A 12,968-nucleotide genomic window follows, 5' to 3' on the forward strand; every position below is an offset into this window, starting at 1 on the left:
TTATGTCAAAGTACAGATGAAAGTGAAAATTGCTTAGGAGATCACTATGGAAAGTTATGTGTTGCGCTACCTCGTTACTATTGGATATATAATACAGTATTAAAGCAACTAATAAGTTTTAACCCTCTTGCAGTGGTTTATCCTTATGTTTTTGTTAATCCTTAGTAGTATAAATCTAGAAAACTCCGGAGCAGAATGAAGTGTCAGATTTCTTTTTTTGACATTTTCCTATATTTATATGACTTTTGAACTCAAACCTTTGGCTAATAGATAATGACATGCTAGGTGGATTATGCAGCTATTGATATTGGTGTGAAGAGCTCATTTGGCTTTTGGAAAATAGACGATGTTGACAATAGCTTCTACACACAGCCGTTTCTTGTTAAATATTCTAGGCAAGATATTTATCTATCAGTTATGGTGTCCTTCTACATACCCAACAGCGAAGACGAGGTTGAGTACTATAAATTTTGTTTCTGTTAGTGAACCTTGTTTCCTTTAGCCTGATCTGTACTCTCTCTCCGTTCTAGGGTCCAGCAACTTCTTCTGTTATATTGAAGTTCGAGCTCATATATATCCCAACACTGGGGAATGCATGGTGTGTGTGTTATTGTGTTAAACCACATGTGCACCCAAAATTATACAGTTCGCATTCATCAACTCTGATAAGCTGCTTTCTTTTGCATCATAGGACTGACGTTCAAGATTCAAGTGATGATACAGATTTGATCCCTGTCCATGAATTTAGGATCCCACATAGAGCACTCCTAGGCTTACACTCGTATTGCCCTGTCCATTTTGACGCATTACACTCGGCGCTAGTGGATCTGACAATACACATTGTCTACCTGAAAGCTGCTGTGACTAAATCATCACTGAAGGTACACAGGTTTGTGATTCTTTAGATTTCTTTAGATGCCTTTCCCACTACAAAGCTTTTGTGATATTGCTATAACATAAACCGCATGTATGCTTGTAATCAATATGTCACAAATATTAATTGAAGATTTTTAATCAATCATCAGCTGCAGACCATATATGTTTATGGCATGCCAATATCTAGTAGGAACTTAGTAATAGAAACGAATAAATTGCCTTCTTAGTTTTAAGAATAAAAGTTGGTGCATAACATGCAGCCGCTGGAACAAAGTTTTGGCTCAAAGTCATATGGTATTGTGAAAGCATCACTAATATCTAGGGAAATACTTCTTGAAGAAGTGAAGAAGATCAGTAATGCTGTTGGTAGCACTCTTGAGGATTTGGATCGCACTGACTTAACCCTTGGTAAATATGAGACAGTTCAACCATCAAAGTCAGCTTCGCCCAGTTACAGTTATGGGCAGGGTACGCCCACAAAGTGTAGTCCCCAGATGACTGGCATCTTACGTGATTTTCTTGAGGTATACTTCACTTTTTTTTCTGAAAAACGTTTTCTATCTTTTTGAATATCTGTATTGGTTGATGCATCTCAAACTTGTTTCAGAGTTCTGGGGTTGTGGTTGGAAGCACTGATGATATCTTGCTGTATACTCTATCTGAGGAAGAATTGTTTGAACTATTTCAAATTGTCAGCAGCCAACTCTCATTTATATGGAATGAGTTCTTGAAATTCCATAGGTTAGTTATCTTCCCATGCATCTCGTTTTAGAAGATGGGTGTATCCATTGATTGGGTGTTTCTTATTCTTATGGTTCTTTACTTATAAACATATAATGACTCTTTAATAATAATATTTTTTTCAAAAAGGTGGCAAGAGAGTTGCCACAATTCATTAATAAGAGGGAGAAGCAAAGCAAACAAAAAAGCACCAATTACAGGGGTCCTAACCACCACGAGCACGATTACAACAACCCATGAAAAGATAAGAAAAACACACAACAAAAAGAAACTCTCTAAATAAAACAAGAGTGAGCCACCCTGCAACAAATAGAGACCCTCTAAACAAAGCTATAGTGAGCCGCCCTGTATTGCAATACATCCTCTCTGATGAGATGTGCAACAGCGAGATGATTTTCCCAGAATTTTGAAAAAATCTTCTATTCCTTTCTTTCCAAATATTCTACAAAAATAGACCACTAGCCCATCGAAGACCCTTCGTCTCGGTTTATCAATTCTGAGCCTACACCTTCTCCCCATAAATGTAAATGACCATCATGATTTATATTCACTAAGAAGCTGAGATCGGTCCATTGTAACAAAATCCTCCAAATGCTTTTTGAGTAGCTGCAATCCTTGCACAGGTGACTCGGAGTTTCTGGTTCTATGTGACATAGAGGGCAAATAGGGTTGTGGTCCCATCCCCTCTTTTGCAGCTGAGGATCTTTTCATGAAGGAGCGTCCATGCGAAAAAGCGACATTTAGGCTCGGCTTTTGCTTTCCATATGGCTTTAATTTTAATTCTAGACATGCTTCTAACAAACTGAGCTTGGTAGGCGCTACAAGTGGAGTCTTCCAGCATTGGTGATCAGGGCAGATTTCCACCCTGGCAATTTGTCAGCCACCTTGTCAATAAGCTCTTGAAAAGCAATCTTTGGAAGCTTCTTTACCGATAGAGGCAGTCCCAAATATCTACAGGGGAACTGCTGCACATTACAAGGGAAAATCTCCTTGGACATGTCAACTTGCTGCTCATTACAATGTATGGGTGTGATGCTACATTTGTTGATATTTGTGATAAGACCTGTAGCTTCCCCAAAAATCCTTAATATTTCCTTCAGCAAATTGAGCTCATCAATTTCAGGCTTTAAAAACAGCACCACATCGTCTGCATATAAGGAAATGTGTTGGCCCCTACCGCGCCTTAGAAGAGGTTGCAACAAACCCAGATCTTGCGCCTTCAGCATCAGCGAGTTGAGGACATCCATAACAATGATAAAGAGCATAGGGGACAGGGGGTCCCCCTGCCTAAGGCCTCTTCTGTGATGAATAATATCCCCAGATGCAAAATTGTTACTTGCACTACTGCCAGCTGCAACGGAATGTTTCCTACATTTTGTCTCCGCCATATCCTAATCGCCTTGGTCGTCCTACGCATTTTCACATGGAAGAGTAAAATGGCATCATCGTCTGACTGAACAGGTTGCTCCCAAGTGCTACGTACCATATCCATGAAACCAGGCATGGAGGTCCAAAAAGATTCAAACCGAAAACCCTTGTAGAAATCCAAGGTAACATCCCCCTGTAGGAGCAAAGGAGCATGATCTGAAGTCATAGTCGCTAAAGCCTGGAGATCTGAATTGGGGAAAAGGTTATGCCATTCTGTAGAACAGAAAACATGGTCGATGCGAGACATTATGGGCGAGTCTTGTTCATTTGACCAAGTGAAGCACCGACCCCTTATTGCTAATTCCACTAGTTGCAGGTCATCTATTACACGTTTAAAACAATTCATCATTTGAGTGTTTACTCTAGCGTTGCTTTTGTCGCTCATACGACGAATCAAATTAAAGTTAATAAGATTGCACCAATTTTTCGTTGGCCCCATGCAGGACACATAAAGACAAGGTAATGGGTTATTTGCATGATATGTGGGATATTAATCGGAAAGCAGAATGGTCAATATGGATTATTCATTCAAAGATTGAGATTCCACATCGCTATTTGAGAAGCATGAATGACGACTCTCCTCGCCATTTGATTCGGATTTCCAGTTCAAGAAAGGTCCATCATGATGTAATTATCTTTTCTTGAATATTTATCATCGATCGCTCATAATTTATATGAGAAATTGTATTGACCTAAAGTTTTTTTTGTGTTGCTATATATTTGATGGCTCCATGTATTGTATAGCCTATACAAAATTCGATGTCACAGGCTGAACTGCACAGGAAAAGTATAGCACAAATGAAGGTTAGTGGGGGTATATCTTCAAGTCAGCAATACTATTCGAGTCCTACACTTATGGTACTTTTTAAAGAAAATTGAAACTAACGGAAAGCATACTTCAGATTAACACGCCGTCTGTTCAAGATATGCATATTTATGCTGATCCTTCATGTATACCTGTTGTCCGCATAGAGCAGCATGTCATGGTTATTCCGCAACATTGTTCTAGCAAGGATTTTCTAACAGATGCTTCAGAACCAGCTCGTACTATTGTGCCACCACCTCTACTACAAGGACAATCATTGGGGGAAGAAACTTGTGGTTTCAAGAGTGGACGCATTTTACGAGCTGTCATTTTTGTGCATGGATTTCAGGTAAGTTTCTTGGGACTGGTAACGATTGTTCCAGCCTTATCACATATATCTGCAACATATCTAGTTGAAACTTCTGCTGATCCCTAAAATAAACAGGGGCATCATCTGGATTTACGTCTTGTTAAGAACCAATGGCTTTTGCTTGATCCTGGGGCTGAGTGCCTATTGTCTCAGATAAATGAGGATAGAACGTCTGGGGATTTTAAAGAAATGGGTAGAAGGCTCGCTAATGAAGTAGTGGCATTCCTCAAAAGGAAGGTGGACAAGTACTCCAGAAATGGAGGTTGCAAAGAGATTAAGCTCAGTTTTGTCGGTCATTCTATTGGGAACATTATCCTCAGAAGTGCCCTCACAGGTAGATTCAAACTGGCGGCTTCAAAAATATTTCCCCCTTCCTAGCAGTTGTGTGAATATGGCTAATCTGTTCCTTCCATCTCAAAAGAACCCAAATTGCAGCCATTTTTGAAGAACCTGTATACATACATGTCCATATCGGGACCTCACTTGGGTTACTGGTACAGCCCAAATTCTCTGTTCAACTCTGGCCTCTGGCTCATGAAACGGCTCAAGGGCATGCAGTGCATGCATCAGCTCACTTTCAGTGATGACCACGACCCACAGAACACGTTCTTTTACAAGCTCTGCAAGGTATACATTATATGTTAAGTTTTGGAAGCTGAACTGCTGCTGAATCTAGCCAAACTTGTCGCGTGTATTCATCTTTTGTTCATCTATTGTGGCAGCTGAAGACACTGGAGAACTTCAAGAACATCATCCTGGTATCGTCACCGCAGGTACTGCAGATGTATGCCCAACGTTCTTTCTTCTGCCAGGCTTAAAGTTGGACATCATATCACTTCACTTGAAAGTGTCATCATTCTACTTGCTAGGATGGTTACGTCCCATACCATTCAGCAAGAATCGACCTCTGCCACGCCTCGTCGTCAGATAACTCGAAACGCGGGCAGGTGTTCACTGAGATGCTGAACAATTGCTTGGACCAGATCCGGGCACCAACGTCGGAAACTCGGGTATTCATGCGTTGTGACGTGATATTCGACCAGTCCGCCCAAGGACGGAACCTGAACACCATGATCGGCAGAGCTGCGCACATAGAGTTCCTGGAGAACGACATCTATGCAAGGTTCATCATGTGGTCCTTCCCAGAGTTGTTTCGGTGATGATGGTGATGATGTGCTCCTGGACCTGGAGATGATCTGAATACGTATCACACAAGTCATTATCCATTACAGTATATAACCGCAGCATTCGTGTTGTTTTTAATGAATTTTAGATGCGAGACACAATTTTTTGCTCTGTTGCCCCGTCACCTAGCAATCGCAGAGCATAAAATTCATCTGGACAGACAAATTATGGTTTGGTATCAACAACTAGTCCGATTGGGATATGTACAAATACGAGTGATGTTTGTGAAACAAATGGTGGCGTGTCATGTGTTGTGAGAATAATGGGGTGTTTGAATACACTATAACTAATAGTTAACTGCTAAAATTAGTCAAAAATCCAAACAGTCTAACTAATAGTTTAGTTATTAGATATTTTTAGAAAATTAGGTAATAGCTAGTTAGCTAATTACACTAACAATTTTTAGCCAACTAACTATTATCTCTAGTGCATTCAAACACTGCATAAGTGTTCAGTAGCATTTAAAATATGATAAACCTCTTTTTTTCAGAAAATACTCATATATGCAGAAAATATATGTCGTCCTCAAAACATTTACAATGCCAAAATTTCGCACGTGTCAAAAGATAGTTTTATGCAAATCAAACCAAGCCTTATTCCTTGAATTATCCATACGCATGTATTCGTCTCACTCCATAGGTTAGGGTTGGATTTGTGGAGTACTTTATATTCACCTTTATTTTGTTGTACAGGAGATCCACCTTTGCCCATGGTCTGGATTTGTTAGATGAGAAATGCAGTAGTGGTCCTCGGATTTATCAAGCTATGTTATTTGGGTCAGTTAGCCCGCATGTGCAAAACTATTTAAAACCATATTTTCTCAAATCGGATATTGACGTAGCGTGCCACGTTAAAATCATTTGGGTCCTTGAACTTGATATATTGTGTTATCTGGGTCTTCGATCTTTCATTAGTATAACGTGACATGCTATATCGATATCCCATTTGAGCAAACCCGATTTTAGGCATTTTTGCATGCCAACAAAATTAGATAACTTATTTTTACTGGTTTTCTAAGTTCGAAGATCCACATGATACATCGTTCCAAATTTAAAGACCGCTACTGTATTTTACTCTGTAGATTTGTAGTGTAGTTTGGTTTGTGCGGGTCTTTGGATCCATTTCTATCTTTGTTTTGGTATGGTTTGTGATCGCTTTCATTTTAGCTACTACTCTAAGGACTATCGGTGACCTCCAAACTTATTAAGAGATACTACTTAGATCTACGAACTTTAAAAATGCATTTATAGTTCTTTAAACTTGTTAAGTAATATACCACATATCCCTAAGTTTGTAATAATTGTGTATTGCGGGTCTATTTTTAGACTATAGCGCCCACTGTGTGGTGTGTCAATTAACACGTTCAAAAACCTAGTAATACATTTTTAAAATTTATGGACCTAAATGGCATCTCTGGACATATCCAGAGATTGCTCATACATTTAACACACATACTATATATATATATATATATATATATATATATATATATATATATATATATATATATATATATATATTAGTTTATATATTAAAAGCCCTGGTCTTCCAATAACTAGAGGAAGCCCAGGTCGGACGGTGCAATCCGGTCGAGCCGGACCACATCCGGACGTCTATAAAACAGGACCCGAAGTGCTAGGGTTCAGTTTTTTACGCTCCACCCCGATTCATTAGCGACGCTGCGTGCGACGACGGCGGTTGCCCCAGAGCGTGCGCGGTGGTGGACCCCCAGCCGGTGGCCGCAACTCCATGACCTCGACGCGCGGTGGCGGAGGTTCCTCGATCCGGAGTAGTGGCGGCGGTTCCCAGGTCGGTGGCGGCGGCTCCCCGATCCAGAGGGCGAGCGACAGCGGGGCCCTCATGCGGGCAAGCGGCGCGTCCCCGAGGTCCCGAGGAGGCGGTACTTCCAAGGCCGGCGAGCAAGCGACGCCCGTCGACGTGCGAGTAGCGACGGCGACACATGAGGCGCGATCTTCGAGCCAGCGGCGTCACGGAAGGCTCGAGATGCGCGCAGCGATGATCACGCGTGACATCCTCCGATCCGGCCTAGTTTTCTTTTCGATTATTGTGTTTTATGCCTACCACATGTATTATTTACGCCAAAAACTGTACGATTTTATGCTTAAACACGGAGTTCGTATATCAGTTTACTGCATGCACATTGGAAAGGCAATTCCTTAATTTATGTTGTTCGTAATTTGCGCGCATGCAATAGAAACTCCCATGATTTTTGCCATAATTTTTGGATCTGTATAAAAATAGAAACTGCATGCATGTGACTGCCATATTTTCGGATCTGTCATAAAAATAGGATAGTAATAAAAACCTACTAGAGCTATCAACCTCTCACATTGACTCAGTATTTACGCTTATAATTGAGGGATTTTATGCTCAAAACTTAAGGTTTTTACGCTCCACCCGGAGATGCGTCCACCAGTTAACAACATGCCAGATTTTTTACGTAGTGTAACAAATTGCATAAATGCCTACACCGTGTAATATAATTTGTATCAGTATATGTCATAAACTAGTTCTAATGCGTTTAGTTGCATGGCTGTTGGAGGGATCCTATATTTACGAAGAAAATAAAACATTAAATGTGATTTTTTGTTTCTATACATGCAATTCATTTCCTTTCATTGCATATTCTTTCCATCATAAATTCGTGTGCTTGCAGCTGCTAACATATTTTTACGCAGTATACCGAATTGCATAATTATCTACACAGTGTGACATATTTAGTATTAGTATATATCATAAAATGGTCATTACGAGTCTAGCTGCATGGCTGTTTCAGTGATCCTAAATTTATGGAGAAATAAAGCATTTAAAATAAAAACCGCCACACATATCTTTCCTAAATTTACGCGCATGCAAGGGAACGTGTTTGACTCATGCATGCATTTTGCCATAGTTTTTGGATCTGTATAACCGCATGCATGCGGTTGCCATGTTTTTCGGATCTGCCATAAAAATAGGATCGTAATAACAATCTACTAGAGCTATCAACCTCTCACATTGGCTCGGTATTTTCGCTTATAATTGAAGAATTTTATGCTCAAAACTTAAGGTTATTACGCTCCAACCCGGAGATGCGTCCACCAGTGAACAACATGCCAGATTTTTTACGCAGTGTAACGAATTGCATAAATAGCTACACCATGTAGTATAATTTGTATCAATATATATCATAAACTAGATCTAATGTGTTTAGCTGCATGACTGTTGGAGGGATCCTATATTTATGAAGGAAATAAAACATTAAATACGATTTTTTGTTTCTATGCGTGCAATTCATTTACTTTCATTGCACATTATTTTCATCATAAATTCGTGTGCATGCAGCTGGTAACAGATTTTTACGCAGTATACTGAATTACATAATTATCTATACAAGATAGCATATTTAGTAGCAATATATATCATAAAATGGTCCTTACGAGTCTAGTTGCATGACTGTTGCAGTGATCCTAAATTTATGGAGGAAATAAAGCATTTAAAAATAAAAACTGCCACACATATCTTTCCTAAATTTATGTGCATGCAAGGGGACGTGTTTGACTCATGCATGCATTCCTTTTTTGCGCGCAGACGTGGGTGCGGGTGGTGCAACCGACAACCTGGTCCAGTCGGTGCGCTGGGTTGAACCAGGTTGCAGGGATGATCGATCTGAGCTTCCTTTAACTATTGGAAGCCCAGGGCTCCCGTTATACCTGCCCTTATATATATATAATATTAGATATATTAGGAGCCATGGCTTCAAATAGTTAGATGAAGCACAGGCCAACCACCTCTGCGACCTGGTCTAGCCCGGCGCGCCCACCCACTCAAGCTAGGTTGTCGGGTGCGCCCTCATCCCACGTCTGGGCGCGTAAAAAAATGAATGCATGCATGAGTCAAACACATTTTCCTGCATACACGTAAATTTAGAAACAGATGTGTGGCAGTTTCTATTTTTAAATGCTTTATTTGCTTCATAAATATAGGCTACAACAGCCATGTAGCTAGTCTCGATATAACCAGTTTATGATATATACCGATATTAAATACGCTACACGGTGTAAATAGCCTCATAAATTTATAAAATTTTACGGAGGCACAACATATGTCCATCTATAATCCTAAAAAATATTTAGACCATAAAATCCATAAGATGTCAACGTTTCTTCCATTTCACTTCCACTTGTTACGTGAGTTACACGTGAAATCACTTTATGTATCCAAGTTTCAACATAACCAATAGCTCACTTTATCGTTTTTATGTCGAGATTTGTGGTTATCTTCTTATAGAATATTTATTAGTCTTGATAACTAATTTGCAATTTTCGATCGACACTAGAATATTTTATGAATTTAATTGTATTTTGATGATTTTCGGTAGAAAGGAATTAATAATACACAAATAGCCTCAGAAATTTATAAAATTTTACTAAGGCACAACATATGTCCACATATAATCCTTAAAAGAATTTGGACTCAAGGAGTGGCTAAATAATCACAACAACCATGGTATGTGAAAATGGTGTCTTACATTCGATAAAAAATTCGTTACCCATGCTATCCATGTCCGACTAGTTTTGTATTTGATACACGACTATCTACATTTACATCCAAAAACATCTGTATTTGTATTCATATCCGAAGCTATCTGTATTCGAAAAAATATGAAAAAAATATGATTTTAATGATATCCATCCGTATCTGATCCAATTACACCCGTAGTGACATGTGCCTTAGCGCTCGCGTTCTAAACCCAAGGTAGGGACTAGTTTGTAAAAATACATAAAAAATATAGAAAAGTTCTTGCCGCTCTCCCTAAGCCGCAAATATCTATAAAATATAAAGAAAAATTGAAATGTTGTTTATTTTAAAATATAAAGAAAAAGATACATCCAATATCCATCTTTTGGGTGTGTCCGGGCCCAGTCACAGCCCACGAGGGTTTATGACTTTTATCCTTCGGACTGTGCTAAGGCCCCCGCAAACCGCCGCCACGGCGAGGTCGTGCCGCCGCCATGTACGCCTCGCGCTCCCGCCACTTTCTCCTCAGCGTTCGAACCGCCAACCATGGCATCCTCCTCCGCAGCCCGACCTCCTACGTGTCCCCTACCGGGTGCGGCGTCAGCGCGCAGCGGCACTACAACCACCAGCAGCGGGAGGACGAGTGGGAGGAGTCCAAGGCGGTGAAGGTGACGGTCTGGTGGGACTTCCAGAGGTGCCGCCTCCCTCGCCGCGCCAGCCCGCGCCACCTCTCCCCGCGCGTCACGGAAGCGCTGCGGTGCGCCGGCATCCGAGGGCCCGTCGAGATCACCGCCTTCGGCGACGTCAGCCACATCCCGCTCACCGAGCAGGAGGCGCTCGCTGACACCGGCGTCATCTTGTCGCACGTCCCTTCCAGTTGCGTCCTCTGTCTCCTCCCGCCACTACTCTCCCCCATTTCCTCGCTTCCTCTCATACTAGCAAATTCGTGGTAGACTCAGAATATCACTGGAGTGAAAAACGATTGGTCGGTTCGTTGCTTCTGGTTGATTAGATTATATTTATATACATGTAGTTTTAGGACTGCAACAAGCTTACAACATCTATGGCCAATATTTGTATAGTAGCTCAAGGGAGCAATGCAAAGACTAGCACATAATTGTCAACAGTGTGGTGAAGCAGTTTGCCTTCAGCTAACCCTATTCGAGAAGAATAATTGGACGTGGATTATCAAAATATTAGGATCTGAATATCATTAGTGACTTATTACGTTGGTGGTGCTGCTGCCATTTCAAGTTAAATAGGACTCCCGACTCCCTAAACATCAGTTCAAGTCATCTGTTAAAATGTTTACCTTTTCTGGAGATAGTCGACACACTTGAATTTTTAAATTTGTTGCCAGCTTGTGATTTAAGAATTTTGTAGTTTGGTCTCAGTTGTGCAGTGTTGTGATCATACTAACAATACGGTTTCATTTCCTAGGTGGAAAAGATGGTTGTGGCCGATCATTCATGTCTGATCTTATCTCTTGGATTGCTCAGAACCCTCCTCCATCTCATTTCTTCCTTCTATCGGGGGATAAAGACTTCACAAACATCCTGCATCGTCTTAGGATGAGCAATTATAACGTATTGCTTTCTTGCCCTGATTCTGGCTCCAAGATGTTACGCAGTGCAGCAACTTATTTGTGGACATGGGAGGATCTAGCTACAGGGGTGGATCTCAAACCCAAATATTTAAATCATCCACCTGATGGTTTATCCAATTCTTGGTATGGTCAATACAGTGAACCTGGTCGTGACTTTCTCCTGAAACCAAAGAACCCCATGGCTTTACCAAGGAAAACCAAGGAACCTAAGGTTCCCAGATTCGCTGTCGTTGGAATTAAGAGAGTGCTGTGGTTTTATCCTCAAGGGATCAGTGTTTCGGAACTAAGAAAAGAGCTTAAAAGGATTAATGTGTATATTGATGCAAGTGCATTTGGCTTCAAAGATTTCTCTGCTTTTCTCCTCTCCATGTCTGATGTTGTGAAATTTATAGATCCTCTACCAGATGATGGAGGTCCTGCTGTGGTTGGGGTTTTCAAGAGATCTGAGGATTCTGCTCAAAGTCACATTCAAGAAAAATGCCACAAGGAAGGTGAGAGTGAGGAGCCATCACCACGTCCAAAAAAGAGAACTCTTCAAGTGGAAGTCCCATCATCCCCACCAGATGAGTCATCTAGAGACAACAGGAAAGCACCTGGGTCTACTCAACGACCGGAGCCACCTTCCATACATGTGGAAGCTGATGTTACTCGGACTGTGGAAGTTCCATCACCACCGTCTGATTCACCATGTATGGACCAAAGGAATGATGTAGCTGTTGATCCTGTTATGCAAACAGAACGACCAGTCAACTTGATGGAAGCTGATAAGGCGAATGCTGCTGGTGGTCCTTCCTCGTCAGGGGGGCAAGGTAATATCAGCAAGAAAAGGGGTTTCTTGGAACGCATATCATCTTTATGGAATGGCCAAAAGGATTAGGTTTCATGTCATCTCTTCTAAAGCATCAATGAATAAGTAGAATAGATAATGTAGAATAGTCGTTCAGAGGTGTAGTGACTACAGCACAGGAACAAGATGAGTGTTCATCTGAATATATGCTTAGCAAAGCGAGAATTGGTATGGAAAGATCATTGTGTTTCTTTTCTTTTTTGTTTTTTGGGTGAGGAAGAGGAGTTTATTATTCATGTATGCTAATCAAGGTTTAACATATGCTGTAAAAAGAGGATTGTATTCATTTACTACTCAGTGTACGTAAAACCTTGTTTTCATAAGGATAGATGCTAATGCAGCGAGATGTTCTCATCTGATCAGAAATTTTGCTGGTGCCAGAAAACCAATCTATATGTTGTGTTTCTTTTTACATAGATTTTCCGTAGTGTGGAACAGTTTGGAGATGCACTATTTTTAGCAGTGTTATTAAAACTATGTTTAAACGTTAAAACTCTAATTAGAGGTTGAAACCACGTTTTAGCGTTCTAAACCGTAAAACACAGTGTTTTATGCATTTTAGACCATTAGCTACTTTTGGGCCTAGTCT

General features: G+C 40.6%; 2 protein-coding genes across 6 annotated transcripts; both read left to right on the plus strand.

Annotated features, from left to right (window-relative positions):
- The first annotated feature begins 257 nt into the window (after nt 1–257).
- Nucleotides 258–5,683, plus strand: LOC109946095 (uncharacterized). Of its 5 annotated transcripts, none has more exons than XM_020552843.2 (12): nt 258–453; nt 531–598; nt 692–881; nt 1,137–1,400; nt 1,484–1,617; nt 3,489–3,672; nt 3,790–3,849; nt 4,023–4,199; nt 4,296–4,554; nt 4,642–4,847; nt 4,943–4,993; nt 5,090–5,683. In XM_020552843.2, exons 1-12 carry the CDS (start codon nt 418–420, stop codon nt 5,378–5,380), a joined length of 1,920 nt encoding a protein of 639 aa, XP_020408432.1. In that variant the 5' UTR covers nt 258–417; the 3' UTR covers nt 5,381–5,683. The 5 variants fall into 5 exon arrangements, with proteins under 5 accessions (XP_020408432.1, XP_020408431.1, XP_035823430.1 ...); XM_020552842.3 differs by having other exon boundaries at nt 259–453; nt 3,948–4,199; XM_035967537.1 differs by having other exon boundaries at nt 286–453; nt 692–889; nt 3,948–4,199.
- A 4,646-nt stretch (nt 5,684–10,329) lies between these two features.
- LOC103654637 (Putative endonuclease or glycosyl hydrolase) lies at nt 10,330–12,745 on the plus strand. Its single transcript, XM_008681483.4, has 2 exons — nt 10,330–10,802; nt 11,367–12,745. Exons 1-2 carry the CDS (start codon nt 10,421–10,423, stop codon nt 12,407–12,409), a joined length of 1,425 nt encoding a protein of 474 aa, XP_008679705.1. The 5' UTR covers nt 10,330–10,420; the 3' UTR covers nt 12,410–12,745.
- The last annotated feature ends 223 nt before the right edge of the window (nt 12,746–12,968 follow it).

Source organism: Zea mays, chromosome 4, assembly GCF_902167145.1.
Source record: "Zea mays cultivar B73 chromosome 4, Zm-B73-REFERENCE-NAM-5.0, whole genome shotgun sequence".
Classification (NCBI taxonomy): Eukaryota; Viridiplantae; Streptophyta; class Magnoliopsida; order Poales; family Poaceae; genus Zea; species Zea mays.